Source organism: Parambassis ranga, chromosome 16 (assembly GCF_900634625.1).
Source record: "Parambassis ranga chromosome 16, fParRan2.1, whole genome shotgun sequence".
Classification (NCBI taxonomy): Eukaryota; Metazoa; Chordata; class Actinopteri; family Ambassidae; genus Parambassis; species Parambassis ranga.
In genome coordinates this window covers 580,250-607,372 of record NC_041036.1, presented here as the reverse complement: position 1 = coordinate 607,372, position 27,123 = coordinate 580,250, and the positions used below count along the sequence as shown (strand labels likewise).

The 27,123-nt window shown below is 50.7% G+C and overlaps 2 protein-coding genes across 2 annotated transcripts; one reads left to right on the top strand and one right to left on the bottom strand.

The window, feature by feature from the left end:
- Positions 1-8,320: 8,320 nt before the first annotated feature.
- On the top strand, positions 8,321-9,628 carry gbp (glycogen synthase kinase binding protein). The gene has a single exon (XM_028425115.1). The coding sequence runs from the start codon at positions 8,330-8,332 to the stop codon at positions 8,939-8,941; it is 612 nt and encodes a 203-aa protein (XP_028280916.1). The 5' UTR covers positions 8,321-8,329; the 3' UTR covers positions 8,942-9,628.
- Positions 9,629-14,893: 5,265 nt separating this feature from the next.
- Positions 14,894-18,273, bottom strand: kcnv1 (potassium voltage-gated channel modifier subfamily V member 1). Its single transcript, XM_028425224.1, has 4 exons — positions 18,262-18,273; positions 17,818-18,143; positions 16,515-17,179; positions 14,894-15,438 (listed from the first exon to the last, which is right to left on the bottom strand). The coding sequence occupies exons 1-4, from the start codon at positions 18,271-18,273 to the stop codon at positions 14,894-14,896; spliced, it is 1,548 nt and encodes a 515-aa protein (XP_028281025.1).
- Positions 18,274-27,123: the final 8,850 nt, after the last annotated feature.

Sequence of the window (27,123 nt, the reverse complement as noted above, 5' to 3'; positions counted from 1 at the left end):
CCTCCTAGAACCAGCCTAACCCATCAGCTGATGTCAGCGATGCTAGTGGAACAGCTACAGCTAGCAGGCTAAGATTAGCATGCTCACTTAGCTTAGTGTTTTAATGATAATGTTCATTAGCAAAGGCCTGTCTGGGCTAACATGGCTGCTAATACAGCCCGTGTTATCACATCATGTGTGAGGTACCGGCTGTTCTCAGGCTGTATACTGCGCAGCCGCCTCTCTGAGCGGGCCGGCCGTCACCGCGGCCGCCATATTGGATGTGGCATATGTACCACTAAAATAACACAATGAAATGGACCGAACTTCATAAAGCGTTTTATGAACAGAAACATATCTGGAAATCGAACCGGCACCAAAGACATTTGTGTTAGTTACTTCATGTCATGCTCAGTAAGGCGCCTACATATATATGTCTATGACAGACCCCACAGGGCCCTCAATGTTTCCCACAATGCATCATGAAAAGTAGTGTCCATCCCACGGTCACTTAGCAACATGTACCGTCATGCATCCTGCAGACCTGCAAGAAGGACGGGACCAGACGGTACTGTCTTATAAATATAATGATGGCCTGAAGAATGTGGCGTGACCGCGCTGTTCGCTTTATTTCTATATGATTTGTGCCGTTATAGCCCGATAAGCGTTTTATGATAAAAACCCATGAAACAAACACGTCATGTGACATTAGTTAAACTGATCAATATACTACAGACAGATCATAACCATCCTGTTCTTCTGCACAATGTAAATAAATCTGTAAATTAAAGGTCAGCAGAACAAGCCTCACTGTGTTACCATGGTAACTGTCTGTCTGGCTGGAGCTGAAGCTGCTGCACTGTGTAGACCTGGTCCGCTTCCACGCTCCTCACTGGACTACAATGAATGATTTAATATTTAAAGTAATTTAAAAAACGGCTCCACCCCGCCCCCAGTTTTAGACGATGAGCAGGTGTAGCTGAAGAGTAAGAACACGGTTTATGACACCACCACCTCACAGACACAGAGCACAGGCACAGTCATCACTGACCAGCTCTCTCTTGTCCTCCGACCTTCCTTCTGTCTTCTCATCTGTCCACCGGCGTCCTGACACCGCCACAGTGTGACTGAGCAGGAGCAGACCCAGGAGGAGGACGCAGAGCGAGGCCGGTCTGGACATCCTGCTGCAGAGGACTGACCGAGAACCAGGTGAGCGAGCGGAAAGCAGATCAGGAGTGACGCTCAGATTAACCTGGTGATCATTATGCAATCCAGTGAAAGCGTCCCTGACAGTAATGGGATTGGACTGGTTTCCTCACAGGGTCCGACATAAAGACCCCGGGAGGTTTGGCTGCAGTCAGAGCTGGTTCCGGCCGGCTGACTCTGGTCTCCACCTGCGTCCTGCATCAGGCTGTGTCTGCTCCATGTTTGTTGTCTTCTCTCAGTGTGTCAGTTACATAAACAGTTAATCTGCCTCCAAACAAACTGATCTTCTCCTTATTTAGAGGAATTAATGAAGCTGTTCCACTGCGTCACTGGACTCACCTGGACCTGAACCTCCATGTTGACTGTGTCCCGTCAGTCCAGTGTTTGTTTATTATTAGATTAAACTTTAGAACTGTCTCCTCTGTGTCTGACGCTACAGAGCCAGCTGGGCTAACCTTATTTATCCCCTCGGTGCCACTGGACCCTCTCATCCGTTCCAGAGCCAGGTGGTGGTCCTGAGACTTTACCTGGGCTCCCTGGGGGTCCCAGTCTGCTAACCGATCCGTTGCTAGAGCATCACAATCACCACTGACCTCCAGCCTGATCTCTGGGGTCCACACCCTGGAGGGTCCTCCTCCGGTTCGCCCCTGGTTTCCGTGGCTCGGCTCTGGCCCCCTAAGGTCATATTCTTAGTTTTACTTTCAACTATCTTGTTAATTTATTCACTTATTTTATGTCTCAAGAACAAAAAGAAATAATCAGTGATAGAATATACTTCTATTCTATTCTATCACTGATTATTTTCTTTTTGTTCTTGATGATGACTCTGCTTCATCATGAGTCCATCGACGAGCAGCTAACAGCTGCTAGGAGGAGATCCATCATCAGCACAGACTGGATCTCACCCTAAAACCTGAAATAAAGTTCCACAGAAGCAGCATGGAGCTCCACCGGCTGCAGAACCTGCTGCAGAACCTGCTAACGCTTCACACAGAGTTCTGTTTCCCATCATCAGACCTTCATCAACCACATGTTGGAGTGAAGGAGGTTCTGACTGTGAGGGAGGAGGTTCTGACTGTGAAGGAGGAGGTAGAGACTGTGGTCCTGCTGGCTGACATGGGCAGTTTCATTACCAACCAGCAGGGGGCGATTGTTGCCATCAGGAGGCTGTCTGTCTGTGTTAACTGACTTTATCTGCTGTGTGTGTGACTGTGAAGCAGGAGGTTCTGACTGTATGAAGGAGGAGGTTCTGACTGTGAGGGAGGAGGTTCTGACTGTATGAAGGAGGAGGTTCTGACTGTGAGGGAGGAGGTTCTGACTGTGAAGCAGGAGGTTCTGACTGTATGAAGGAGGAGGTTCTGACTGTGAGGGAGGAGGTTCTGACTGTATGAAGGAGGAGGTTCTGACTGTGTGAAGGAGGAGGTTCTGACTGTATGAAGGAGGAGGTTCTGACTGTGTGAAGGAGGAGGTTCTGACTGTGAGGGAGGAGGTTCTGACTGTATGAAGGAGGAGGTTCTGACTGTGAGGGAGGAGGTTCTGACTGTATGAAGGAGGAGGTTCTGACTGTGTGAAGGAGGAGGTTCTGACTGTATGAAGGAGGAGGTTCTGACTGTGTGAAGGAGGAGGTTCTGACTGTGAGGGAGGAGGTTCTGACTGTATGAAGGAGGAGGTTCTGACTGTGAAGGAGGAGGTTCTGACTGTGAAGGAGGAGGTTCTGACTGTGAGGGAGGAGGTTCTGACTGTATGAAGGAGGAGGTTCTGACTGTGAGGGAGGAGGTTCTGACTGTGAAGGAGGAGGTTCTGACTGTATGAAGAAGGAGGTTCTGACTGAAGAAGGCTCAGACCTGAAGCCCATGCGGAAGTGTCAAAACTTGTAATTCACGCTGCAACCACTGGGGGCTGGCTTGTATTATTAAAATTACGCATATTTATGGGCGTCGCCGCTTGAGTGACAGACAGTTGACGTATCACAGCGTGAGTTTCCTGCTTCCACGATCGCCCGCCCCCCTAAACCCTGCTCGTGCTCCCTCTCTTTGTCCATATTTGGAGTTTTGGCGGACGTGACGCTGCCAACATGGCGGCGGTCATCAACGTCCTGGAACCTCCCACCGAGCCTCAGAACGGCTCTTCAGAAACAAACGGGTGACGTCACAGAGCTCTGTCCATAGTTTTTACTGTCGATGGTTGTGACTGAGTGTGTGTGAATGATTGAGGGCGGGGTTATCTTCAGGCTGTGGCAGCCATCTTGTTGTGGACCGTAGCGTTAGCGACCCGGCAGTGACGCTCCGGGTGGCTGCATGTCTGGACGTTCAGAGTTATTAACACTTTCATGCTTTGTGTCTGAGGTGCAGAGCGGTCCTGAGATTAGCAGCTCTTCCTGTTGTGCACAGATCAGTGGTGTGTGTGTGTGTGTGTGTGTGTGTAAACATGTGGTTAATGTTAGGGTGGGCGTGATTGAAGCTACTGGCAGCATTTTCTGCTGAGGCAGCATTATTCACACAGGAAGGACAGTTTGATCAAAACTCTGAAATAACATCTGTTCATTATTATTAATAAGAAGAATATAAAATAAGAAAGTGTAATAACATGAGCTGCCAAGTCTACAACCTGTGTGTGTGTGTGTGTGTGTGTGTGTGTGTGTGTGTGTGTGTGTGTGTGTGTGTGTGTGTGTGTGTGTTGGGGTGGTGGGTACACGTGTGGAGGGGTGGATTCTCAGAAATAGTAACTGACTGCCACAAGTGCATCGTCCAGCAACAAGCAAACAGAGACACACACACACACACACTGAGCTGAAGCCAGATTCACATAGATTATAATAAAATAATCTGATTTTTATTGACACAGCGGTTTAATCTGCAGGAGCTCCACATCCTGTGTGTGTGTGAGTCAGCTGTGTGCTTTGTTCAGATTAACAGTCTGTGAACTGTGAAGTTTGGATTTTTTTATCTCCATGTCCGGATCAGTTTGTCTGAAGACGCAGCAGAAAGTCGTTGAGTTACATAATGTCAGAGCTGTTACATCTGGATCAGTGTTTCCCAAGGTGTGAGTGTGTGTGTGTGTGTGTGTGTGTGTGTGTGTGTGTGTGCGTGAGTGTGTGTCTGTCTGTGTGTCTGTGTGTGTGAGTGTGTGTGTCTGTGTGTGCGTGAGTGTGTGTCTGTGTGTTAGTGTGTGTGAGTGTGTGTGTCTGTGTGTGTCTGTGTGTGTGCAGCAGATAAGAGAAACTGAAAGAATGATCTTTGTCAGCAGAACACCGTGTTCTTGTGTCTGGTCACATGACACCATAAACATGACTGGACAGGAGCAGAGCTGATGTGCTGCTGTGACAGAGGGTGTGAGCCGCCTTCTGATTGGCTGGAGGACCCACCTGATCCTGGCCCACAGTGGATCTCTCCACTGGAGTTAGTGCTGACACGCACTAGCATCTATAGGCTAGTGCTTAGCATCCCTGAGCTAATAACTAGCAGTCCGTGTCCTGCTCGAGCACGTCGAATAGTGGAAAACTGCAGTTCCCCCCGCAGCCTCTAGAGGCTGGCTGCAAGGGTGGGGGGGGGGGGCTGTGTTGCAGTTCAGCTGGACTCAAACACTGCCAATATAGCAGCAGACAGCTGCCAGGTGACCTCATGGACACTGTCCCTGGTGAGAGACTGTCTGTGGTCCTGCTGGCTGCTGGGCAGTTCCATTACCAACCACCAGGGGGCGATTGTTCAGCCCTCCAAACTCCATCAGGAGGCTGTCTGTGTTAACTGACTGCATGTGTGAACACCAAACACCACAGTCAGCAGTACACTCACACTCACACTCACACACACACACACAGACACACACACACACACACACACAGACACACACACACTCACACACACACACACACTCACACACAGACACACACTCACGCACACACACACACACACACACACAGACACACACACACAGACAGACACACACACACACACACAGACACACACACACTCACGCACACACACACACTCACACACAGACACACACACACACACAGACACACACACACTCATGCACACACACACACTCACACACAGACACACACACACAGACACTCACACACACACACACAGACACACACACACACAGACACTCTCACACACACACTCACACACACAGACACACACGCACACACTCACACACACACACACACACTCACACACACACACAGACACACACACACTCACACACACTCAGGGCACATGTTATGTAAGGTGTGTGTACGCTCAGAGAATCAGTAACGAGGTGCAGTGATCAGGTCTCTGCGCCCCAGCAGGAGTTTTACTCTCTGTCATCATAGTCTCTGTTTATCAATCCCACAATGCCGCGGGGCTGCACCCACAAACTCACCTTTTAACCGCTCATGTACTGCACACACTGGGAGAGCACACGGTGCCCGCCTCATGTGAGGTTATGTAACAGAACATGAAGCATTGAAGGGCAGCAGAGGGGGGACTTGGACTTGGTGTTCCTTTGTAACCTGCAGGACCCTGCATGCTGCGAGTTTGTCAGCATCACATTCCAAACCTTCATGGGTAAAGTTTGTGTTTGTGCTGGTCGTGCAGTCCAGCTGTGTTCAGCCGGACCTTCACTGAGCCGCTCTGTGCTGTGTCCACATACTTATGACACTTCTCACAGCAACAAATACATCCTGTGATATGACTTCCTGCCATGTGCGCCCGCCTCACATTCCTCCCACAGGGAGAGAGAGTTGTGTCTGGGAGCGTGGGGAAAATGGCCGCTCCCTGGTTCCCTCCCTCAGTCTCTGAATGAGGAAACAAACTCGGTGAACCCGGCGGCTGGCGCCGCTCCAACTGCTATCAAAGTTGATCCTCTGGCTGAAAGGCCTGTTTTCTTTTCTGCTGGCTGTCCGCTCCGCTCAGAGGGCGGAGCCAAACCATCACTACAAACACAGCCGTCCAATCAGAACCTCTCTCCTTAAATTAGACTCAGAGCAGCGGCAGACTGACACAGAATATCTGTCCAAACACGTTACTGATTTAATTCTGCTCCGTCAACACGTGTGCTGTCAGAATTAAACCACAGGTGGTGCTGACGATGAGTCTGCAACATGCAGCTCAGATTAGTTTGTTTAATTTAAATTTGGACTTTTATATATTTAAGTTTTTAAAGTATGTTTCTAGGGTGATTGAGTCGTGTTGTTTTCCTTATTGTTCATGCTTCTATCTAAAATCGATGCAGTTTCCTGTCTGAGAGCAGCGACGTATTTCTGAAGTTATATTTTAGGCGGTGGATGAATCCATGGCCGCACCGGAGCTCCGGATGTTTCCACAAACATCTGCTGTTGTTGGTCAGGCGTCCACACACAGGAAGAGGATGAGGTCACCCTCACACACACACACACACCCTGTGAGTGCACACAAACAGCCGTTGTGTGCTCAGGTCCCAGCGCTGCTGACTCATGTACAGGAAGACGGGGAGGAATGAGGAAGTGTGTGACCCAGTTTCCAGCTCACTTCCTGACCTCACAGGGAGAAGGAGACACTCACAGATTCTCCCAGTTTTACGTCACCTTTAAAGTCTTCGCTGGTTTATGTGTGAAGCAGCGGTTCTGTGGATCAACATGGAGCCACAGGCTCGCGGCCCTCTGAGCAGCGCCGTGGGGCCTGCGTGGCGGTGAGCACCCCCCCCCTGGTTATTGTGTTTAACCCTTACAGGTGTCAGTCCCAATATTCCACAGACACAGGTGCACGTGTTGCTCTGTGAGTTGGGGCCTCCAGCTGTCGCCATCTTGTCTTCTAACACCAGAAATGGGCGATGAAGCAGAGCGTGAGGGGCGGCGGGGCAGCTGTGTTAGCTACATGCTAACACAAGAACACACTGAGAAACATGCTAACTGCTGCATGCTAACCTCCACACATCCTCTTCGATCTGATTGGTTCTTCTGAGTACATTTAAGCATCAGGTGTTTCTGACCTGTCAGGGCCTCAGCACAGACCTGTGGTCCTCAGATAAACACATGTTCAAACACAACAACAACAACAACAAACAAACCGCAGCAGCTCTGCTGGTTACACTGAGTCTGATCAACCCTATGGCTATGAGGACTAACGTTTATGGAGGTGATGAATGTTTATTGATTACTGATTTACAGCCCGCATGAAATCACCTGAAAACAAACAGCCACACTGTGAGTGGAGCTGAACACACACACACACACACACACAGTGGCAGCAGTGTGTGTGTGTGTGTGTGTGTGTGTGTGTGTGTGTGTGTGTGTGTGTGTGTGTGTGTGTGTGTGTGTGTTCAGCCCTGCTGCTGTTGTGTGTTTCAGGAAGTGGTGACACTCCTGTTGGATTCTTTTATAACAGCCCTCACACAGGAAACCTCAGCAGCCCTCTGATTGGCTGCTGTACCACGTGGTGGCAGTGATAGTAGCTCCTTATATGGTGATGAGGGCTCTGTTTGACTGGAGCGTCAGGTTTAGCCCGGCTGCTGGTTCTTAGAATCAGAAATGTACACCGTGTTCTCCCACACACACACACACACACACACAGACACACACAGCGCGCGGCGCTTCTATTGTCACTGTATACAAGCTGCACACACACACACACACACACACACACACACACGGTGGAGCTGTGTTTACACTTCATCCCTTTTTATTGTGTTTTATGTAACAGCTGTGAACATCAGCTTCTCTGACGTCATTGTTTGTTTACATGATCATGTTGTTTGTATTGTTTCTTTATTCTTTAGCGTGTGTGTGCGCGCGCCCTCTCAGGTGTGTGTGTGTGTGTGTGTGTCACGCACGCTGTGAGCGGATAAGATGGCGGCCCGTGGTGAGTGGGGCAGCTCGGTGTGGAGCTCTTTGTTTGTTTTGCCCGGACAGACAGCGGCAGACTCCGTTATGTAACGTCCATGTTGAAGGAGCGGCCCACAGCTGCGGGGGAGCACGGCGCCGGAGACGCGCGGTCCACGCGTGACACGGGTCAGATGTGAAGTCAGAAAGTGATGATTGGTTTTATTGGTTTGTATTGATTAGGTGTGGGGAGCGCGTGCAGGCTGCGGTGCGCCGCTGCGTGCGTGTGTGGGGTGCAGAGATCCCCCCCCCCCCGCGGGGACTTGGTACAGTCCGCCTCGCGTCACCCATTGTTTACAAATGAAGCGGAGTTGTTGGTCCGTGCGGAGCGGCGTGCTGAGAGCGAGCAGCGGCGCGGCGCCCCCCATTCATCCCTCGACGGAACCACCACAGACCCAGCCGAACCAGAACCCCGTCCCCACCATGCCGTGTCGAAAGGAGAACTACATCTTTCTGGAGCAGTCCGTCACCGTGGACTCCAAAGAAGTGGACGCCCTGGTGACCAAGATCGGCGAGGCGCTGCAGCTCCACAACAACACCGGCGGCCACCAGAAGACGGTGTCCGTGTCCATGTCCTGCCTGCACGCGTCCGCTGGGGTCAAACCCACGGCCCTCACGGGGGCTCCGGCGCAGAAACGACACGGCTGCTGCATGCGGCTCAGACAGCGGGGACACCGGGGCGGCAGCAGGGCGAGCCCGTACAGCATCCCCGGATCGAACGGCGACCAGGACTGGGACCAGATCAAACCGTGGAACAAAAAGCGGATCAGCGTGGAGGACGACGACCCGCACCGGCTGCTGCAGGAGCTGATTTTATCGGGGAACCTAATCAAAGAGGCCGTGAGGAGGCTGCAGTTCTCCGCCGCAGACTGTGGAGACTTCCCCCGGGCGACGGACAGTGTGCCGTGCTGATACGGTCACGGTCGGCCCGGAGAAGCAGGCGTGTCCCCCCTCGGGGACCGAGACTGTTCCCACGGACTGTGTAGACCCACGGACTGCTAGCTGTTTTCTAATTTCATGGTTTTCATCGACGTGTCTGTGTTTGTTGCCCACACGGCTAACGGTTAGCATGGCTAGCTGCTAGCCGCCCGGCTGATGAGCCGCGTTGTTGTTGTTATGTTTGAAAGTGTCGGTCCGGCTCGGCTCAGTCCGGCTCGGCTCAGACCGGCACTGGATCCTGATGTGAGCGCGTGGATCCGGAACAATGGCTCTGAGTGACGGTGGCGCGCGGCCGGAAGTGTTTTCATTTATTTACACCTCCCGGAGTGTGTGTGGAGGGGGGGGGGGGGGGGGGTTTGTTTACGGTGCTCCGCTGACAGGACGCGGCCCTCCGGCACCGTGTCACCGGGGAGCCGCTCACCTGAGCCGGCCCGGCAGGGACACGAGCCTCCGTGAGGAGCTGGACACACACACCCCGCCTCTGTGTGGGTGGGGGTGGGTGGGGGGCACTGGTGGTGCTTTTTTCACCTGTTTGAACTCCAGGAGGAGTTTGATGTTTCTTATGTTTCCTTGTGTTGAATCACTTCGTACCGGAGTTCTGATGTTCCTGAGTACTCAGGCCTTTTGTTGTCTTAATAAACACTTTGTTTTTCCAGCCTGGCTCCGTGTGTGTGTCTGAGGAGTGTGTGTGTGTGTGTGTTTGTGACTGAGGTGTGTGTGTGTGCGTGTGCAACGTGGTCCTGAAGGACACATGCTCGTTATCAGCCTATAAATACCCCCCCCCCCCCCCCCCCCATCGGGTCACAGCAGGCAGACGTGAAAAACATGTTTTCCTTCCAGACAGCTCCTGCAGCTGTTTGTGATGGCGCCCCCTGCTGGAGCCGCTGCACCACTGACAGTCCTCAAACACAGGGCTCCGGGTCTGTGGTGGAGCTTCAAGACACACACACACACACACATGTTGTTATCGTGGACGATTGAATAAAATAGAACCTTTAAATTTATTGTATTAAAACACATTTAGTATGGAGCGGTTTTAAAAACATGTTGACAGCTGCGTCACCCTCAGCCTGCTGTGCATCATCACTGATCAGAGGTGTCGGAGGACTGTGGGGGGGTGTTCAGGTTCAGCGTGAACGAGCTCTTCTTCTTCAGGTCGGCCTCCCACGCGGCGTCATGACGCAATCACATCACAAACGGAGGCTAAAAATAGAGAAGAAGAAGAAGCAGCCAGCAGAGGCTCACAGAACACCTGCAGCGGGGTCAGGCCCCCAGCCGGGACAGCGTCTCTGGAGGCGGCTGTCCTCCGACTGATGGAGCCCGGTCACGGTCGAGTCCATCTGGAGCAGATGCAGCATGACAGCGTGTGTCCACTAGAGGGCGGCAGAGCAACACGAAGCATTATCAGCGTTCATGAAAGTGTCCACAGCTCAGAGTCTGACGAGCGTCTGATGTTCAGGATGTGTTTACAGGCAGATATGATGTTGGCGTCCTCAGACAGCTGCAGGCTGTAAACACCCCCTCACTGTTATTGATTTATAATCTCATTAAACAGCAGCTCAGGAGGACTCAGATGTTTGTGTGATGAAGTCTGGCTGCAGGCTGCTGCTGCTGATGAAGAGCTGAGGATGTAAACACACGTCAGAGCGTCACACAACAACATAAACACACAAACACACGGATGAAGATCCACAGTGACTCCGGGCTGAGCTCAGGGGCCATGGTCTGCACCTCCCCTGTTCAGGTCTGGTCTGGGGTTTTCCTCTGGACTAGTGTCAGTGATCAGGCTGAGGGTTTTAAATAAAGGAAGTGCCTCTGGTCCCCTGAGCCGTCCGCTTTGGATAATACCTGAGGTATAATAATAACCTGAGGGTCCTGCTGACAGACTGACGGAGGAGGCGGAGCTCGGAGGAACGCAAGGTGTGAACTGACCCACTTGGAGACTCCTGTGATGGGACTGACGTGGATCTGGCCTGGTTTCCTCTCCTCGCTCCTCCCGTCACAGCCGAGGGAACCAGCCGCTCCGTCCTTGGAGCGTCCAGCTTCTTCCCCCTGAACAGAACTGGGCTAATGAGGCGTCCCACGCCGGGAATTCTGGGAGAGCGGCGATGATCCCCAGACTCTCCCAGGTGTGATTGTTATTTCTGAGTGAACACACACACACACCTGACCTTCACACAGGTCAGAGGTCATTTCACAGGAACATCAGAGGAGGGGATGTGGATCAGAGGGTCCTCATGTTCAGGTTCTCCTTCAGGTTTCTGACGCTGAAAGTTAAACTCTGATTTCAGGAGGAGCCTCAGAGGGTTCGTCTGCTGTCCTGGATGGAGCTGAATGTGTCAGCCGAGGATAGAGACGGGACACGCCGGCAGGCAGAAGACATGTCCTCCACTGGGACCACTGAAGCAGGAGGACCGAACTCAGCACAGCAGGAAGTGAAAGGAGGACGTTAAACAGAGTGAAGCTGACTGTCCACAAGGGCCGGAGGTCTGTGTCCACGAGGACCGGAGGTCTGTGTCCATGAGGTCTGTGTCCACGAGGACCGGAGGTCTGTGTCCACAAGGTCTGTGTCCACGAGGACCGGAGGTCTGTGTCCACAAGGTCTGTGTCCACGAGGACCGGAGGTCTGTGTCCACGGGGACCGGAGGTCTGTGTCCACGAGGACCGGAGGTCTGTGTCTTGTGTCATACCTGCTGATGTGTTTCTGTTTTACTGTCCTCAGCGTCTGTTAGATCAGAGGAAGCAGCTCAGAGGTAAACTGTGTGACACACACACACACTCTGAGCGTCTCACACACACTCTGAGCGTCCTAAATGTCTGGACCAGAGAAGCTCAGATAGATGATGGATGTCCACACTGTCCACAGTTCTGAGTCTAACCTCAGACACACTCTGTCTTATTGTCTATTCAGAAGTTTCTAATTCCGGATTGTTCCGGATCGCGCCAGGCTTTAAAGTTGGAGTGGTGTTTGAGGTCTCCTCTGCTGTTACCATGGTGACAGGCTGACACACAGAGGCACACAGCTCTGAACCGCTCTGATTCTCCATCAGTTCAGATCAATCCTTCACATCAGCAGTAAAGCAGCGCTTCAAATCACACTTGCATTTTCTTCAGGAAAAGCTTATAGCTTATTTTTGCCATAGAAATATTATTTACATCCCGCTCAGTGAGCATTGACGGGACCTTCAGCAGCTTTGCACACGGGTGGACGCAGAGTGCTGCTGCAGCTGAACCTGCTGCGTGAAGCCACAGAGACTGACCGGCGGTGAGAGTTTTAAAGCGGGGGAGGAGCTCACGGCCGCTGCTGCTGGAGGACAGTAGCTGCCTGCAGTGAGTTCACGTCAGGCTCCAAACGTCACCAGAGAGGCACTAGTAGCTGTAGATTAAAAAAAACGTTTGAAAAGTCGCCAAATGCAGCGAGAGAGACGCCAAGTTGGCAACACTCGTCTCATGCTGTGGTAAAAACGCCTCCCTGCTTTACTTGATGCGCATGTCCAGAACCGAACAGTTCTGATTTTCTTCCTGAACCGTTGATGCTGTCTCTCTCTCTCTCTCTCTCTCTCTCTCTCTCTCTCTCTCTGTGAAGCTCTGTCTCTGTCTCTCTGTCTCTCTCTGTCTATGTGATGCTGTCTCTCTGTCTCTCCCTCTCTGTGATGCTGTCTCTCTCTGTCTGTCTCTGTCTCTCTCTGTTTTTCATATCTAAAATGTAAATGAGATGTTCTAGTTTGGGTCTGGCTGCAGCCGCAGGCATCGTGCTGAGAATTGAGGTCAGTTCTGAAGGCGTCAGGCAGGAAGTCATCGTACCTGAGGACTGATTCTAAAGAACACATCAGCAGTGCTGCAGTTTCCCCTCCTCGGTCCTGACGGAGTGGTCTGAGTCAGGTGCTGGGTGATGTTGGACCTGTCCTGGACAGTGGTGGAAAGTAACTAAGTATTTGTACTTTGTTACTGTTCTTAAGTAATTTTTTATGTATTTATACTTCAGTAAAAATAACAGCTCATCCTTTCTCCTCTGACTCCATGCTGCAGCTGTCCCCTGTCCTTTCTCCTCCACTACATGTCTCCAGTGTCTGTAGTTCCTTGTTCCATGTGATGAACACAGTGTGGACTGATGTGAGGTCAGACTCTGCATGGAGCTGGTGTCACGCTGCAGCTGTGTTTCTATAATGAGCCTCAGTCATGATGCCGGTGCTCTGGCTCAGTGAGCTAACTAGTTAGCTGCTGTCTGCTAACACAGGTCCATCCATGAATCATAACATTAACCAATTTTAAGATGATTTCTTTGATTATTTTAACCTGTTCAGATCCTTTGCAAATCAATCATATATATTCAGTGTGTGAGTACTTTTACTTTGAATACTTTAAGTACATTTAAAAGTACTTAAGACTTTTACTTAAGTAGGATTGTTGATGTAGCACTTCTACTTTTACTTGAGTATATATTTTGCTGGGTATTTGTACTTTTACTTAAGTACCAAGCTTCGGTACTTCCTCCACCACAGGTCCTGGACCTGTGGGCTGATCTGGTCTGAGTCTGCCCCCCATGGTGTTCTGAGTTCCATCTTCGTGTGATATTTACAAAGAGCACTCTGACCTCAGGAGGATGTTTTTATTGCATGACTGAGTCACAGAAAGTAAAGAGGACCCACAGACAGCCTGCAGGACTCACACACACACACACACAGACACACACACACAGACAGACACACACACACAGGCAGACACACACACACACACACACACACACACACACAGACAGACACACACACAGACACACACACACACACACGGACACACACACACACAGCTAATGCAAACATGACATTATGTAGGCATGAAAACACAAACCAGGACCCGGGCGGTCTGTCAGAGTGTGTTAGTGCTGCTCTGCATCCTGACAGCAGCTTCACATCACTGTAGAGACTAAAACCAGGAAGTGAACTGTCCGTCTGTCTGTTCCCCTCATTCTTCTCTCCAGCTGACCGACACACAGACAGACAACTGCTAATGCTGTGGTGCATTGTGGGTAAAGTGTGTGAGGTAGACTGGTCCAACCTTAAAATGTATAAGTTATGCTACGTGCTGTATGCTGCTGAGGTGGAGGTTTCTAAAATGGCTAGTGTGTGTCTGTCTGTGTGTGTATGTGTGTCTGTGTGTGTGTCTGTGTGTATGTGTGTCTGTGTGTGTGTCTGTGTGTGTGTGTGTCTGTCTGTGTGTGTGTGTGTGTGTGTCTGTGTGTGTGTCTGTGTGTGTGTGTGTCTGTCTGTGTGTGTGTGTGTGTGTGTCTGTGTGTGTGTGTGTCTGTCTGTGTGTGTGTGTGTGTGTGTCTGTGTGTGTGTCTGTGTGTGTGTGTGTCTTTGTGTGTCTGTGTGTGTGTGTGTCTGTCTGTGTGTGTGTGTGTGTGTGTCTGTGTGTGTGTGTGTGTGTGTCTGTGTGTGTGTGTGTGTCTGTGTGTCTGTGTGTGTGTTGTGTGTGTGTGTCTGTGTCAGTGTGTGTGTGTGTGTGTGTGTGTGTGTCTGTGTGTGTGTGTGTGTGTGTGTGTGTGTGTGTCTGTGTGTGTGTGCTGGCCTTGTTTTTGTGGAGTCACACTCACAGGAAACAATAACACTAACATTAGCAAGTGGCTAATCTACAGAGCTAACTCTAGCAAATTAACTTAGACTGATAAACAAAATGGCGGCTTCCATCTGACGGCGGTTGAACAGCTCCACAGTTCAGCTGGTTTGCTGCTGGTTTCACTGGTTTGAGAATTGATCAGTGGCTCCGCCCCCTAGCTACATCACCACGGAAACATCACATGATTGACACTGTCACAGTACTGATGTCAGAAAGACTCTGAGGTTCTTCACTGTCAGGCTGCACTCAGGATCCTCTGGATCAGCAACGTCTCGACCTCTGACCTCTGAGGTCACAGCTCAGCCGCTTCTACCACCACAGGTCCTCCCCTCCACTGCTTCGGGTGCTCGCCCTCTCTCGCCCATGCAGCCTCAGCATTTCCAGGATGCTCCGGGCGTAGGCGTCCCTCAGGTTCACGCCTCCACCCACGCCTCCACCCACTCCTCCTCCCACCGCCACCACCTCCCCCACCGAGCCGCGGGCCAGCCTCTTCAGCATCTCCCCGTGCCGCATGGCCGCCTCCTTCACCTTCATTGTGAAGTAGCAGGCAGAGAAGCGGTCGTTGATGATGGCGATGGGGAGCGCCAGGATCAGGATCCCGGACAGGATGCAGAGGAAGGCCAGCACCTTCCCCACAGCCGTGTCGGGCCGGATGTCGCCGTACCCCACCGTGGTCATGGAGGTGGTCGCCCACCACCAAGCGGCCGGCACGCTGGTGAAGGTGGTGGTGGGGAGGTCGTGCTCCAGGGCGAAGACCACCGTGGCAAAGATGGAGATGCCGACGCCGAGGAAGAGGAGCAGGAGGCCGACCTCCTCGTAGCACTGAGCGATGGTCATCCCCAGAGACTTCAGGCCTGGAAGGAGACAAAAGACAAAAGAGGGATCAGGACGAACACGAGGAAGAAAAAGACACAGAGGACACCGGAAGATTTCCACTTTCTGTGTAAAACCAGGTCTGTGTCGTCTGCACGTGGCGAACACTCTATCTGCAGAGTGTGAGGTCTGTAAAAAGGAGACATTTATAAATACATCCCCGTGTGAGCCGCCGTTCACACCCCGGAACGACTCGCCATCTCTGCGCCGTCCTCTGGGAGGAGGAGGACGCCAGCGAGCCGGGGACGGTCTGAAAGGAGCTGCTGTCAGTCTTTGAACACATCTCTCTGCATCACGCTCTGATCCATGATTTTAAATGTCTGAGCCGTCGTCATGGAAACTCAGATAAGGACAATGCTGCTCTGCCGGACGGCCGGCGCCCAGGTGCTGCAGCGTCACACAGACCGCGTGACCTTGCCTGACATTACAGCAGGGAGAGACTACTGCCGCCACCAGGCCGCGCTGAGAACTACAGCTCAGATCCGTTCGTCTTCCTCCCCCTCTCTCTCTCTCCACGTTCCCTTTATTTATTATTCATGAGTCGAGTCCAGGGATGATCCTCTTTCCCAGAATCCCTCAGATCAAAGCGCTCGCACGTCCCAGGCTGACACATATAATCGCCCTCTCTCCTGCGTCTGCTGGAGGAATTTGCCAAAATATGAATGAATATCATGTTTCTCTGCTCTTTGTTTTCCCTCGCCTGTCATCTCTCAGCTCTTCTTCTCTCCCTGCATGTTTGAATTCCTCGGACAGATCCAGAACACGTGAGGACGGAAATGAATCAAAGACCTGTTCAGACACATGTCGACCGACCGACCGGCTGAGCTGTCGATCAATAAACCTGTATCAGTCGATCAGTTGTAGCTATAAATGAGCTATCCTGCACTTCATGAGCGAGCTAGTGAAGCGTAGCTGCGACGCCATGAGCTGCATAGATGTCATGTGATTCATGCTAACGGTAACTCGTCTAATGGCGGCCTTCGGTCGACGTTCCCGTTTCCCCTCCACCTGTCATGCTAACTGTGCTAACAGAGAGTTGAGTGGGGAAGCAGCGCACCTGTTGAGTGTCGCCCCAGCTTCAGCATGCGGAGCGTCCTGAGGAGGCGGAGCACCTGCACCACGCGGCCCATGTTCTCCAGCTCGGTGGATCCTCCATGAAGGCTTTCCACCGCCAGCGTCACGTAGAACGGCAGGATGGCCAGCAGGTCGATCACGTTGGGGATGCTGCGGCCGAACCGGCACTTGTCCCTGACGCAGAGGAAGCGCAGCGCCAGCTCGCCTGTGAACCACATGACGCACACGTACTCCAGAGCGTCCAGCACCAGAGGCGCGCCGACGCCGCTCACGCCAACGTCCTCCCCCAGGTCCAGTGAGATCAGCACCATGTTGACGACCGACACCACCACAAAGACGACGGAGAGTGAGCCGAAGACGCGGGCAGCACGGGACGAATCAGGTTTCTCCAGAAGGTCCCACAGGTGCCTGCGGAGAGCCGGGCAGGCGGCGCCCGCGAAGTCCTCGTCCTCGTCGTCAACGGCTTTAAATTCCTGCTGCACGTCCAGCGTCTCCTTCTGCTCCTTGCGGCGGTAGTAGCGCTCCCGACAGCAGGAGTTGATGCGCAGCTCGTCGATGCCCCAGTACTCGATCTCCTGCAGAAAGGAGATCTCGCAGAGCTCCTCCATGACGTGCAGGTGACCCGTCCGGTAGTAGTTCATCACATACCTGTGGACAGGGACACAGACGGACAGCTTTACTGAGGAGGACAGAGCATGGAATACATGAACAACCATCGGGGGCTGAAGGTGCCCTGAGCTGACGCCTGAGGAAACCACCTGCAGCCTGTACCCGACCCGCTCTGAGCGCCGCTAAAGGTCCGGTTAAATGATTCCTCCATCAGCGCGGTGGTTTCTCTGTGACAGTGTGTGTGAGTGTTCACGCGGTTCTGTGCGGTTTAACTCACACAGCCGCGGGGTCATTGTTAAAAAGCCATGTGCTCCATGTTCTGTTCTCCAAACACACCTCCAGAGGGAGGCTACATCGACCAATCAGCCGCCTCGCTTCAACGGGGACTCAGTCCCCACAGACCTCCATGTTAAACTGTTCGTCTCTTGGATGAATCACCTGTCAGTCATGAACTTCAATTAACGTGGTCAAAGAGGACCCAACAAGCTGCTGAGGTCTTTGGAAGCTAGCTGCTAGCAGTTAGCATGTCTGTAAAGGTGGGCGGAGCCACAGTGACACAAACACACAACCACAACACAGCTCTTCACCGCTTCCCCCCTCCCTCACATCATGTGACCGGACTCTGAGCGGTAGCTTTAAAGCACATGCCTGTCGGAGGAGAAGGTTGCGCCACCTACTGGAAGGTCTGTGAGTTCCGGTCAAAGAAGAACTCGTTCTCCAGGAAGTCGGCGTCATCGCAGAGGTCCAGCGCCGAGTCCCGGCTGCAGGACGCCAGCTTCCCCAGCCGGGTCTCCGGGTAGGACGCCAGCAGCTCCTGGGACAGCACGTAGCGACTCCCCCCAACATTTATGATGAAGAAGTCCAGAGGGTCTCTGACACAGGACGCCGTCGCCTCACTGAAGAAGACGCTGGAGCCCAAAGACATCGGAGACGAGCTGGTGCTGCACGCCTCCGCCCCCGCCATGGAGCTGGAGGTGACACTCATGGTGGAGGACAGGAGGACCTGCAGGAGAGGAGCACACCGTCAGAGCTTCTCAGACCAGGAGAGCTGTGGACCGGCATCCGTCCCCAGACTACGTCAGGACGGCGCCTGAGCCGTTGCTCTGTGTGGGTCTGTTCACCTGTTTCCACATCGCTCCAGCTCCTCTGAGCTGACACAGCGAGACGGAATCAAAGAGAATCACGGAGGAGACAAAGCCTGAGAGCAGCCGAGCCTCAGCTCTGTCCTACTTGCAGCAGATGTGCTGCCGTCTTTAAATATTTCAGCTGCTTTACCTCATTAATGGATCTGATGCCTCATTCCCCGTCTGACACATCAGCTCACTAATCCTCACACGCTGCATATTACATGAGGCCATTTAAGAGCCGCCGTCGGGGCCCATGTGAGCCGCCGTCGGGGCCCATGTGAGCCGCCGCCGGGGGCCTGAGGTTTCTGATGTGTGAACCAGTTTCTGAAACAGACGAGCAGCTCAGATGCTGCCAGCTCCTACATGAGGAGCTGCTGTTGTGAGGAGGGCAGAGCTGGATCTAGTTGAAGTTAACTCTTTGGGGCGTGTAGAGTCATAAAGTACTTTTGAATAAATCTTAAAAATCAGATGTGTGTACGTATTTCAAACACAGTTGGACGTCTCAGCAGCCTCTCGGTGGGATTCAGTGCTGGTGTGTCTCGTTGCCGTCTTTGTGTGGACAGTTTTCGTCTTGCTTGTGTTTTGTCCAGGATTCTGCTGCCTGTGTCTGTCAGTCTGATGAAGGATAGAGTCCATTGACCTCTGACCTCAGTGGACCCAGGGTCAGAGGTCACTTCAGGCTCACAGAGAAATGTGAAAATAAAGCTTTTATCCTCACAGACACTGAAACACACGTTTTTATGAGAAGACAAAACACATGATGCAGGTGTGTGAAAGGTCACAGCTGGAGGGTGTGTGTGTGTGTCTGTGTGTGTGTGTGTCTGTGAGACATGATGTTTTTATTTCACACCTAAAAGGTTACAGAACACGAGGAGAGGACTGTGCACATGCAGCGTCTGTGTGTTGAAGAACACAAACACACACAGACACACACAGACACACACACACACAGAGACACACACACACACACACAGACACACACACACACACAGAGACACACACACACACACACAGACACACACACACACAGAGACACACACACACACACACAGACACACACACACACACACAGACACACACACACACAGAGACACACACACACAGACACACACACACACACACACACACACACACACACAGACAGACACACACACAGACACACACACACACACACACAGACACTCACACACACACAGACACACACACACAGACTAAAACATGACATCAAGTGTGTTTTTCAGTTTACATGAAGCATTGATCTCTGTGAAAGTCACTTTGTGAGTTTTTGTCGTTTCAGGGTTTAGAGGTTTTCAGGTCCTTACTTTGCTGATTGATTGATTTGCTGGATTATCAGTGATCGGATCGTGATGTTGCAGCAGCTTGTAGGTAAAGAGTCTTACCTGCTCTAAACGCACAGACGGTGAGTCCACATGTTCCTGATGCTGATGAATCCAGACGTGGACGCGGCGCTGCGGCTTCAGCTCTGCGGCTTCAGCTCTGCGGCTTCAGCTCTGCGGCTTCAGCTCTGCTCTCTGCGGTTCCCGGTGAGGTTTAAAGTAGGTGGAAGCTGTGGAGGGTGAAGAGTGCCGCTGTGAGGACTGAGGAGGAGAGGAGGAGAGGAGGAGATGGAAAAGTGTCGGTCCACAGCACCAGGTGTGTTAGTTTCACAGTAAAAGCTCAGGGTGCTTTTTACATTATGTGATGAGGCTGGTTACCATGGCAACCGTGAAGCTTGACCTACATCTTGCTGCTGATGTGTGTCTGATGTTCCACGATGAGGTGTGGCACTGATCGCCCTCCGTACACGCATCCCCAGCAGCTGCTGCCAGGCAACACACTGGAAGAAGCTGCTCGCTGCTCCCACAGCGCCACCATGTGTCCAGCCGGAGTCCTGCTGAGGACATCGACCAGAAGGTGGATTCAGATATTTACATGTCTACACCTTCAAATGTTTTAAAACCAGAAATAATCTGAAGTTCTAAAGCTCAGAGTGAGCGGACTCAGGACAGGAGAATCTGAAGAGACAGTTCGGTGTCCCATTGCTCGTCCTCAGAGAAGACCTGGACAGGGGCAGTGTGTGTGCTGATCACAGGTGTGTGTGCTGAGCTCTGTGCAGCGCAGTGTGTTTGTTGTGTTTCTGTCAACATGAAGAATAAATTCCTTCTTCTGTTCTGCTGCTGCCACAAACTGACAGAGCAACGAGGAGAAACCCGTCTGCTGAGACCCGGCGCCCGCTTCAAACATGGTCAAATAATAAAAATGTGACAATAAAAATGTTTGAATGATAAAATTGGATCAAAGCTGGACTAAAAGACTTTAGTCTTTAGACTAATTGAGTCATGAATGCTGTGAGATGACACACGTTGTCCTTATCAACAGAACTGCAGCGCCCCCTGCTGTTCACAGCGGTTACTGTTAGTATTGCATTGATAATAATTACTCTCATAACTTCCTTTGACAGACATAGTTTTGTTTTGCCACTGGGGGGCAGGATGTTATTATATTTGATATGATATTATTTTACATTTTTTTGTTTATATTGTTCTCATCTTACATTCATTTTTAATTTAATGTAATTTAATTAAATTAAAATTAACAGTAAATTGTTTTTATTTTATCTGATTAAATGTTATTTTATTGTTTTGTTTGCATTTTAAATGATAATGTATCTTTCTTATTTTCCTGCCTGATGTGGGATCAATAACTAATCAATAACTAATGATGTGTTTATCAATTCATTTGATTTCCTGTTCTTCATTCAGGCCCGGAAGTTGTCGAGTTCAATGTGCGCAAGCGGCGCGAGCGACGCGTTTCCTTTCACACACACACACAAACACTGCCTCGCGGTTCGCTGAGTTTTTCCTCCTCCGCCGCCGTACTTCTTCTTCTTCTGTAAATAATAATAATAATAATAATAAATGGAAACTACATCGCTTGCGTTATTGCCCCCCGCCGGAGACCTGTGGTATTACGGGCCTCGCAATGCGTCACTCTGCGTGCCCTGCCCTTGCGTTGAGTATGAAACGGCTAAAAACGTAGGTGACGTCATCCCGTTGGTTACGTTCCGCCGATCAGATGCTAATAGGTAATTAGCGGTAGCTGCTCCTCCCTCACAGCAGTCCGGCCGCGGCCTGTCGCAGTGGAGCTGGCAGCGGTTCCGGTGTCCAGGGTGAGTCTCTCTGTCAGTGAACTGGGTCGAAGACGTTTGGTTTCGAGGAGCTATTCTATTCTATTCTATTCTATTCTATGACTCGGTCCAAACTCTGGAAGCTGGAGCTCACTGACAGGTTGGTGGCGGCACCGCGGCTACCTTAGACCCTCAGCGCGGCTTGGTTGTTGTCAGGTGTGTTAGCTTGCTAGGCTAATCTAACCGTGCACCGGGAGCCGGCCTGTTCCCGGCGTTTGTACCTTTATGTGCTGCGGTGGTTTGGTTAAGTTAAATAAACAGGGTGGATGTAGCAGCAGCAGGTGTTCAGCCTGGCTCAACGATTCAGTCCAAACTCCAGAGAGGAGCTGAACCTCAGCTGATGCCTTGACTCGTTAGCTACGTTAGCCGCTAATGCTAATTAGCGCTGCTTAATTGTCGTCAGGTGTGTTAGCTTGTTAGGCTAATTGTGACCGCGGGCCGGGGTGTCGGCCTGTCCCTGGCTTTATACCTGATGTACCGCCGTGCTTTAATTAAGAGGGGCTAGTTCAACATGCAGTAAACAGGGTGTTGTTGTTATAAATGTCTGGTGATTAAAGAATTTAGGATCTAAGCCACAACACTGAAACTCTCCACTAGGTAAGGGGTAACTAGTTAACTGATAAAACCTTAAATATAAACGGGGTTAAATCTGGCTGCTGTCATTTGAAGCTGTGTGCACACTGTTTGCATGTTCGTGGCTTTTCAAAGTTGAAAGCTGGCAGCGTTACACAGGCTGGCCTCAGCAGATTATCTTTATGATGAGGGGTCCTGATGTCCTCGTGCTCCTGATGTCCTCGTGCTCCTGATGTCCTCGTGCTCCTGATGTCCTCGTGCTCCTGATGTCCTCGTGCTCCTGATGTCCTCGTGCTCCTGATGTCCTCGTGCTCCTGATGAGGGGACTACAGGATTTGTTGCACAGCAAACTGCTGATAGTTTACAAATGCACCAGCAGGTGGCAGTAATGTGCTAATTTGTTCTTTGCTAACTGCCAACAAACTCTCAGAAGACATCAGGTAGAAAAAGTTTGGATCAAGTAGAGGAGTGGATCGTTGTTCTGCTGTTCCTGCTACTTCCTGTCGTCCTCTCGCGCTCTCTTTTCATTGGCTGTTGACGACACGTTTCAGTTAGGTGCTGTTCACCCTACTCGACTTCAGACTCGACACCATGTTTGAATAGATGCAGCTGAGGTCGGGTCTGTGTCCCTCACAGGTTGTGTTGACTCCACAACTAGTGCAGACTTTGCCTGACAGGGAATTGTGGGTAGAATCGTGTGGTGTGTCCCCAGTTTAAGACTCTGATACTTTACATGTAACTAGTAGGAAGAAGTTTTGGTTTCCACAAGCTTCACACATCCTAACGGGCTTTTCTCTCTACCCCAGGCGAGGACATCAGACGCGGGAGCTCCATGGTGTTCGAGACGTTTGGACACTGTCCAAACCCTGAGGGGACGCTCTCACCTAAAGGTTAGTCATGCACCAACTGCAAGCTACGTTAGCCACTAGGGATGGGACGGTTCAGGAAAAATCCAAACTGTTCGGGGCGAGTGTTGTGTTCGGTTCAAGTAAAGCAGGGAGGCGTTTTTACCACGGCATGGAGGCGAGTGTTGGCAACTTGGCGTCTCTCTCGCTACATTTCGCAACTTTGCAAAATTAACTAGAGACTCTGGTGACGCTTGGAGACTGACGTGAAATCATTCTGCAGTCAGACTTCTGTCCTCGACAAGCAGCGGCCGCGAGCTCCTCAGAACACTCACAGCCGGTCAGTCTCTGTAGCTTCACGCAGCAGGTTCAGCTGCAGCAGAGCAGAGACCCACAGCACTCTGCATCCAATCATGTGCTAAGCTGCTGCAGGTCCCGTCAATGCTCACAGAGCGGGATGTAAATAATATATTTCAGTAAAAAGAGAAACACGGGAATCAGTACTGTTAGCATCGCTTAGCTTAGCGTAGTCGGTAGGGTCGGTCTATCCAACCAGCATATCATGAGCAACGGTGGCAAAGCGACACACGCCCTGACGGTGGGAGTGTGTGTGTCTGTGTGCAGAGAGCGGCGGTAAATACGCACAACCATGCAGAGACAGAAATGACGTGCTGCCGTGCAAATAAGGTAAATAACATGAGCTGTTTAATAAAAGAACGAGGTGCAGACCTGTTCTATAGGAACGCTCGTCTTACACGGCTTCTGTGATGATCTGGCTCTATATAGAAAAAAACATGGTAACTGTTGGATAAGTTGGATAATATGTGTTTTGTGCTCATCTGAGTGTTAAAAGTAGAAAAAGAACCTCAATGTGAACCAAACACTGGAACCGAGCGTGGATTGAGTGAACCGTTAGCCACTGATGCTAATAAACGTTTAAAACCTAAAAAGATTATTGAAAAATAAAACACTTGCATTAAAAACATCTTATCTCCAGGTTTCTTTCTTCATGCCAGTTTGTTTTTAGGCTGCGACTCTCTTCAGTCACTGGTTTAGCTCTGAGGGGCGGGGCTTCAGGGAGCCTGGCTCGCCTATAATCTGCAGAGGGTTAACACACCTGCCCTGTGGCGTCTCTGCTGAAACCCACAGAATGTAAAATACATTATAAGATAAGAGTTTTTAATGCAAGTGTCTTGTTTTCAGATGACGTCAGTGCTGATGCTTGTTCCAATGCCGTGTTTGTTTGTGGTATCGATTTCCTCTGATCCATAAGTCTGCTCCTGGAGTGTCTGGAGTGTAATGTTGGAGTCGAGTCCCAAGTGACGGCCCGTCCCTGCTTCTAGTTAAAATGACCTTAAAGGATGAACGTACCAAACCTGTTGTACGTTCATGTGCAGTTTGTGCTTTTTGATTTTAACTGCACATATTGAAATGTCAGAGCCTGAATGAAGCTTTAGTGTATCAGCCTGTTCAGACGGCTCAGTGTTGATGATGCTGGATGATGCTGGATGATGCTGGATGATGCTGGATGATGCTGGGAAGGCTCACAAAGCCTGTTCCATGAAGTTAAACGGCTTCCTGCTGAGTTATGAAATCAGTGTTGGACACAAATAATTTAGGCTTTGGAACAATAAGCATTGATGTGTTTCTTCAGAGCAGGTTAGCTTCATGCTACAGGCCGCCGGCTGCAGCAGCTGCTCTGGTTTGAAGAAGAATTTTAGTTTTACTGACGTGTAAAAGCAGCAGCTGTGTCACACTGATTCTAAACCCCGGGGCCACGCATTCTGATTCACTGGTTACTCTGCATCAGGAGGTTTAAGGTTAATTTGATCTTTCTGTGGTTCTGTAGTTATTAAAATCTTTTTTGTTGTGTTTTGTTTTTAGGCTGATCTACAAGCAAGCAGATCAACAACCAGTAAGACAGAGGCGTTCATATTACCTAGCTCTTGGTTTTCCTGGCTGCCACGCCGACTCTTTTCTTTTCTACAACCTTTCTCTCATTTTCTCATTTATGCTGTTGATCTTACATGTGAATAAAATCATCCTAAAATGTGTCAATTCTTTGACTGTTCACTCATCGTAGCCATTTAAATATTAGAAGTTTAATCCTTTGCGTCATTCGAGTGGAAGATTATTTTGGTGACCTGCAGAAGAGGACGCCATCCTGAGGAGCCTGCCGCCATCCATCAGCCCCGTGTGGTCACCACCGCTTAGGTACGTTATTGCGTCGACTAGGTCAAGTGTAGGTGTCCATTTATCTGCCTGAAGATCTTCAACCAGTAAGTGTGGGGGGGTGGTGTGGGGGTTGTGGCCGCCGCGCCACTAAGCTTTCGGCCCGAGTGCCACTCTTAAGCTTTCGGCCCGTGTGCCACACTTAGGCTTCTGGCCGCCGAGCCATTGGCCTCTATCCCTTTTCTGTCATCTCCCATTATGACAGGTCACTAGTCCGTCCGACTTATTATTTATTACTTATTTTAGTTCAGTCCATCTTACTGTAATTTATTTCCACCAAAAGGTGAGAGTCACATGACTCTCACCTTTTGGTGGTGGGGGGGGTCAATATGGCTCACCCGTGTTCACATGCGTTCGTCATGCGCGCCCACACGTGCACTCGTTACTTTAAGCCCTCCTCCTTAGAGCTGGGCCGTCAGTTCCTGAGGGGGGAGCTCTGAACACTGTTCATGAATGTGTCACTGTGATGTTGATGTGTTGCTGGGGCCCCTCACAAAGCAGGTTTGGTAGTTTTTAGGTTCAATAGATAACACTGCTACATGTAGCTGCAGTTTGCTGAACCTCCTTCATGAAGTGGGCCCCGTCCCCTGCCTGTCCTCTGTCCCCTGTCCTCTCTGTCCGTCCTGGCCTCTGCCTGTTTCTGACTTTTTTTTTTTTCCTCGCTGATCCTGCTCACATCCTCACACAAACCTTGTAGAGTTATCTGTGAGAGCGCCATGTTGTGTAGTTTAAATCTCTATGGAAACCAAACTACCCAAATTGGTTGTCATCGATAGCTGCACAAGAAGCGCACACACACACACACACACACACACACACACACACACTCTGTCTAACCTGATGACCTGTATTCCTCGTAGGGAACTCTCCGAAAGGTAAGACCAAGTTTTATTTGGCTTTTTTTTTTTTTTTCATGGCTGCCGTGTCGGCCCCTCCCTTGAAGTGATGTCACTGCCCTGTTTAGAGAATAGCTCTGGTATTTAGTCTTTGACGAATTTGAAGCGACGTTTCAATTTAAACATTTGAAGACGAATTTGACTGGATGAAGACGAATTTGACTGGATGAAGACGAATTTGACTGGATGAAGACGAATTTGACTGGATGAAGACGAATTTGACTGGATGAAGACGAATTTGACTGGATGAAGACCTGAAGAGAAGACGGCTTTCCAAAGGTTTGTGAATTCTGTGGACCTTGGAATGGATTCAGTGTGGAGTATCTGGTAACATGTGCGTCTTGTGTCTGAGAGGCCCTGATGTCTGAAGGACTGGCTCCAGGAGACCCAGAGGGGATGAGGAGCTGGTGAGTAAGCAGAGATTGGCCGAGTTCCTCCATGTCCCAGATTGGCACATAAACCTGATGTTTGTGTGTCCTTGTCCTCTTCTTTGTTTTTCAGTCTCGTTCAGCTCAGACACTGGACGCCTGCTCGGACACTGGACGCCTGCTCGGACACTGGACGCCTGCTCGGACACTGGACGCCTGCTCGGACACTGGACGCCTGCTCGGACACTGGACGCCTGCTCGGACACTGGACGCCTGCTCAGACACTGGACGCCTGCTCAGACCGCTGCAGGGACTAACAGTAAGTTTAATGCTGTTATGAATATGCAGTGAATGTCTTCCCTCAGGCCACCAGAGGGCAGCACACACTGTGGAATGACCTGCCTTAGCACTAAACGGCCTCCTGTTTCTAAATCCCTTAATGAACTTTGACTCTTGGTGTTAAATGTTTACTCCGGCTGTAGCTTTGGTCGGCCTGGTTGTACATTTTAAATAAAGTTGCACTGTGATCTTCAGTTTGTAGGAGGCAGTGTCACTGACTAGTACAGAGCAATAGTTCATTCATACAGAAGCTGTTCACTGTCTGCTTTCACTAAAGAGCTGCTTCGTTCTTTGTTACAGGCGAGCTGCTTCTCAGGACACCACATGGATGTGACTGTGGAGGAGTCGTCTACTAAAGGTTGCTGCTGGGTGTTAACTGTTTACTGTGAGGGGTTAAAATGTAAACTACTTGTACA

What these genes read in the sequence shown, in the direction of transcription:
- gbp (XM_028425115.1), top strand. Translation starts at nt 8,330, where the DNA reads ATGAAGCGGAGTTGTTGGTCCGTGCGGAGCGGCGTGCTGAGAGCGAGC.
- kcnv1 (XM_028425224.1), bottom strand. An exon ending in CGGAACTCACAGACCTTCCA is followed by an intron (nt 17,180 to 17,817) that starts GTAGGTGGCGCA and finishes CCCTGTCCACAG; the next exon opens with GTATGTGATGAACTACTACC. An exon ending in GCTGGGGCGACACTCAACAG is followed by an intron (nt 15,439 to 16,514) that starts GTGCGCTGCTTC and finishes GTCTCCTTCCAG; the next exon opens with GCCTGAAGTCTCTGGGGATG.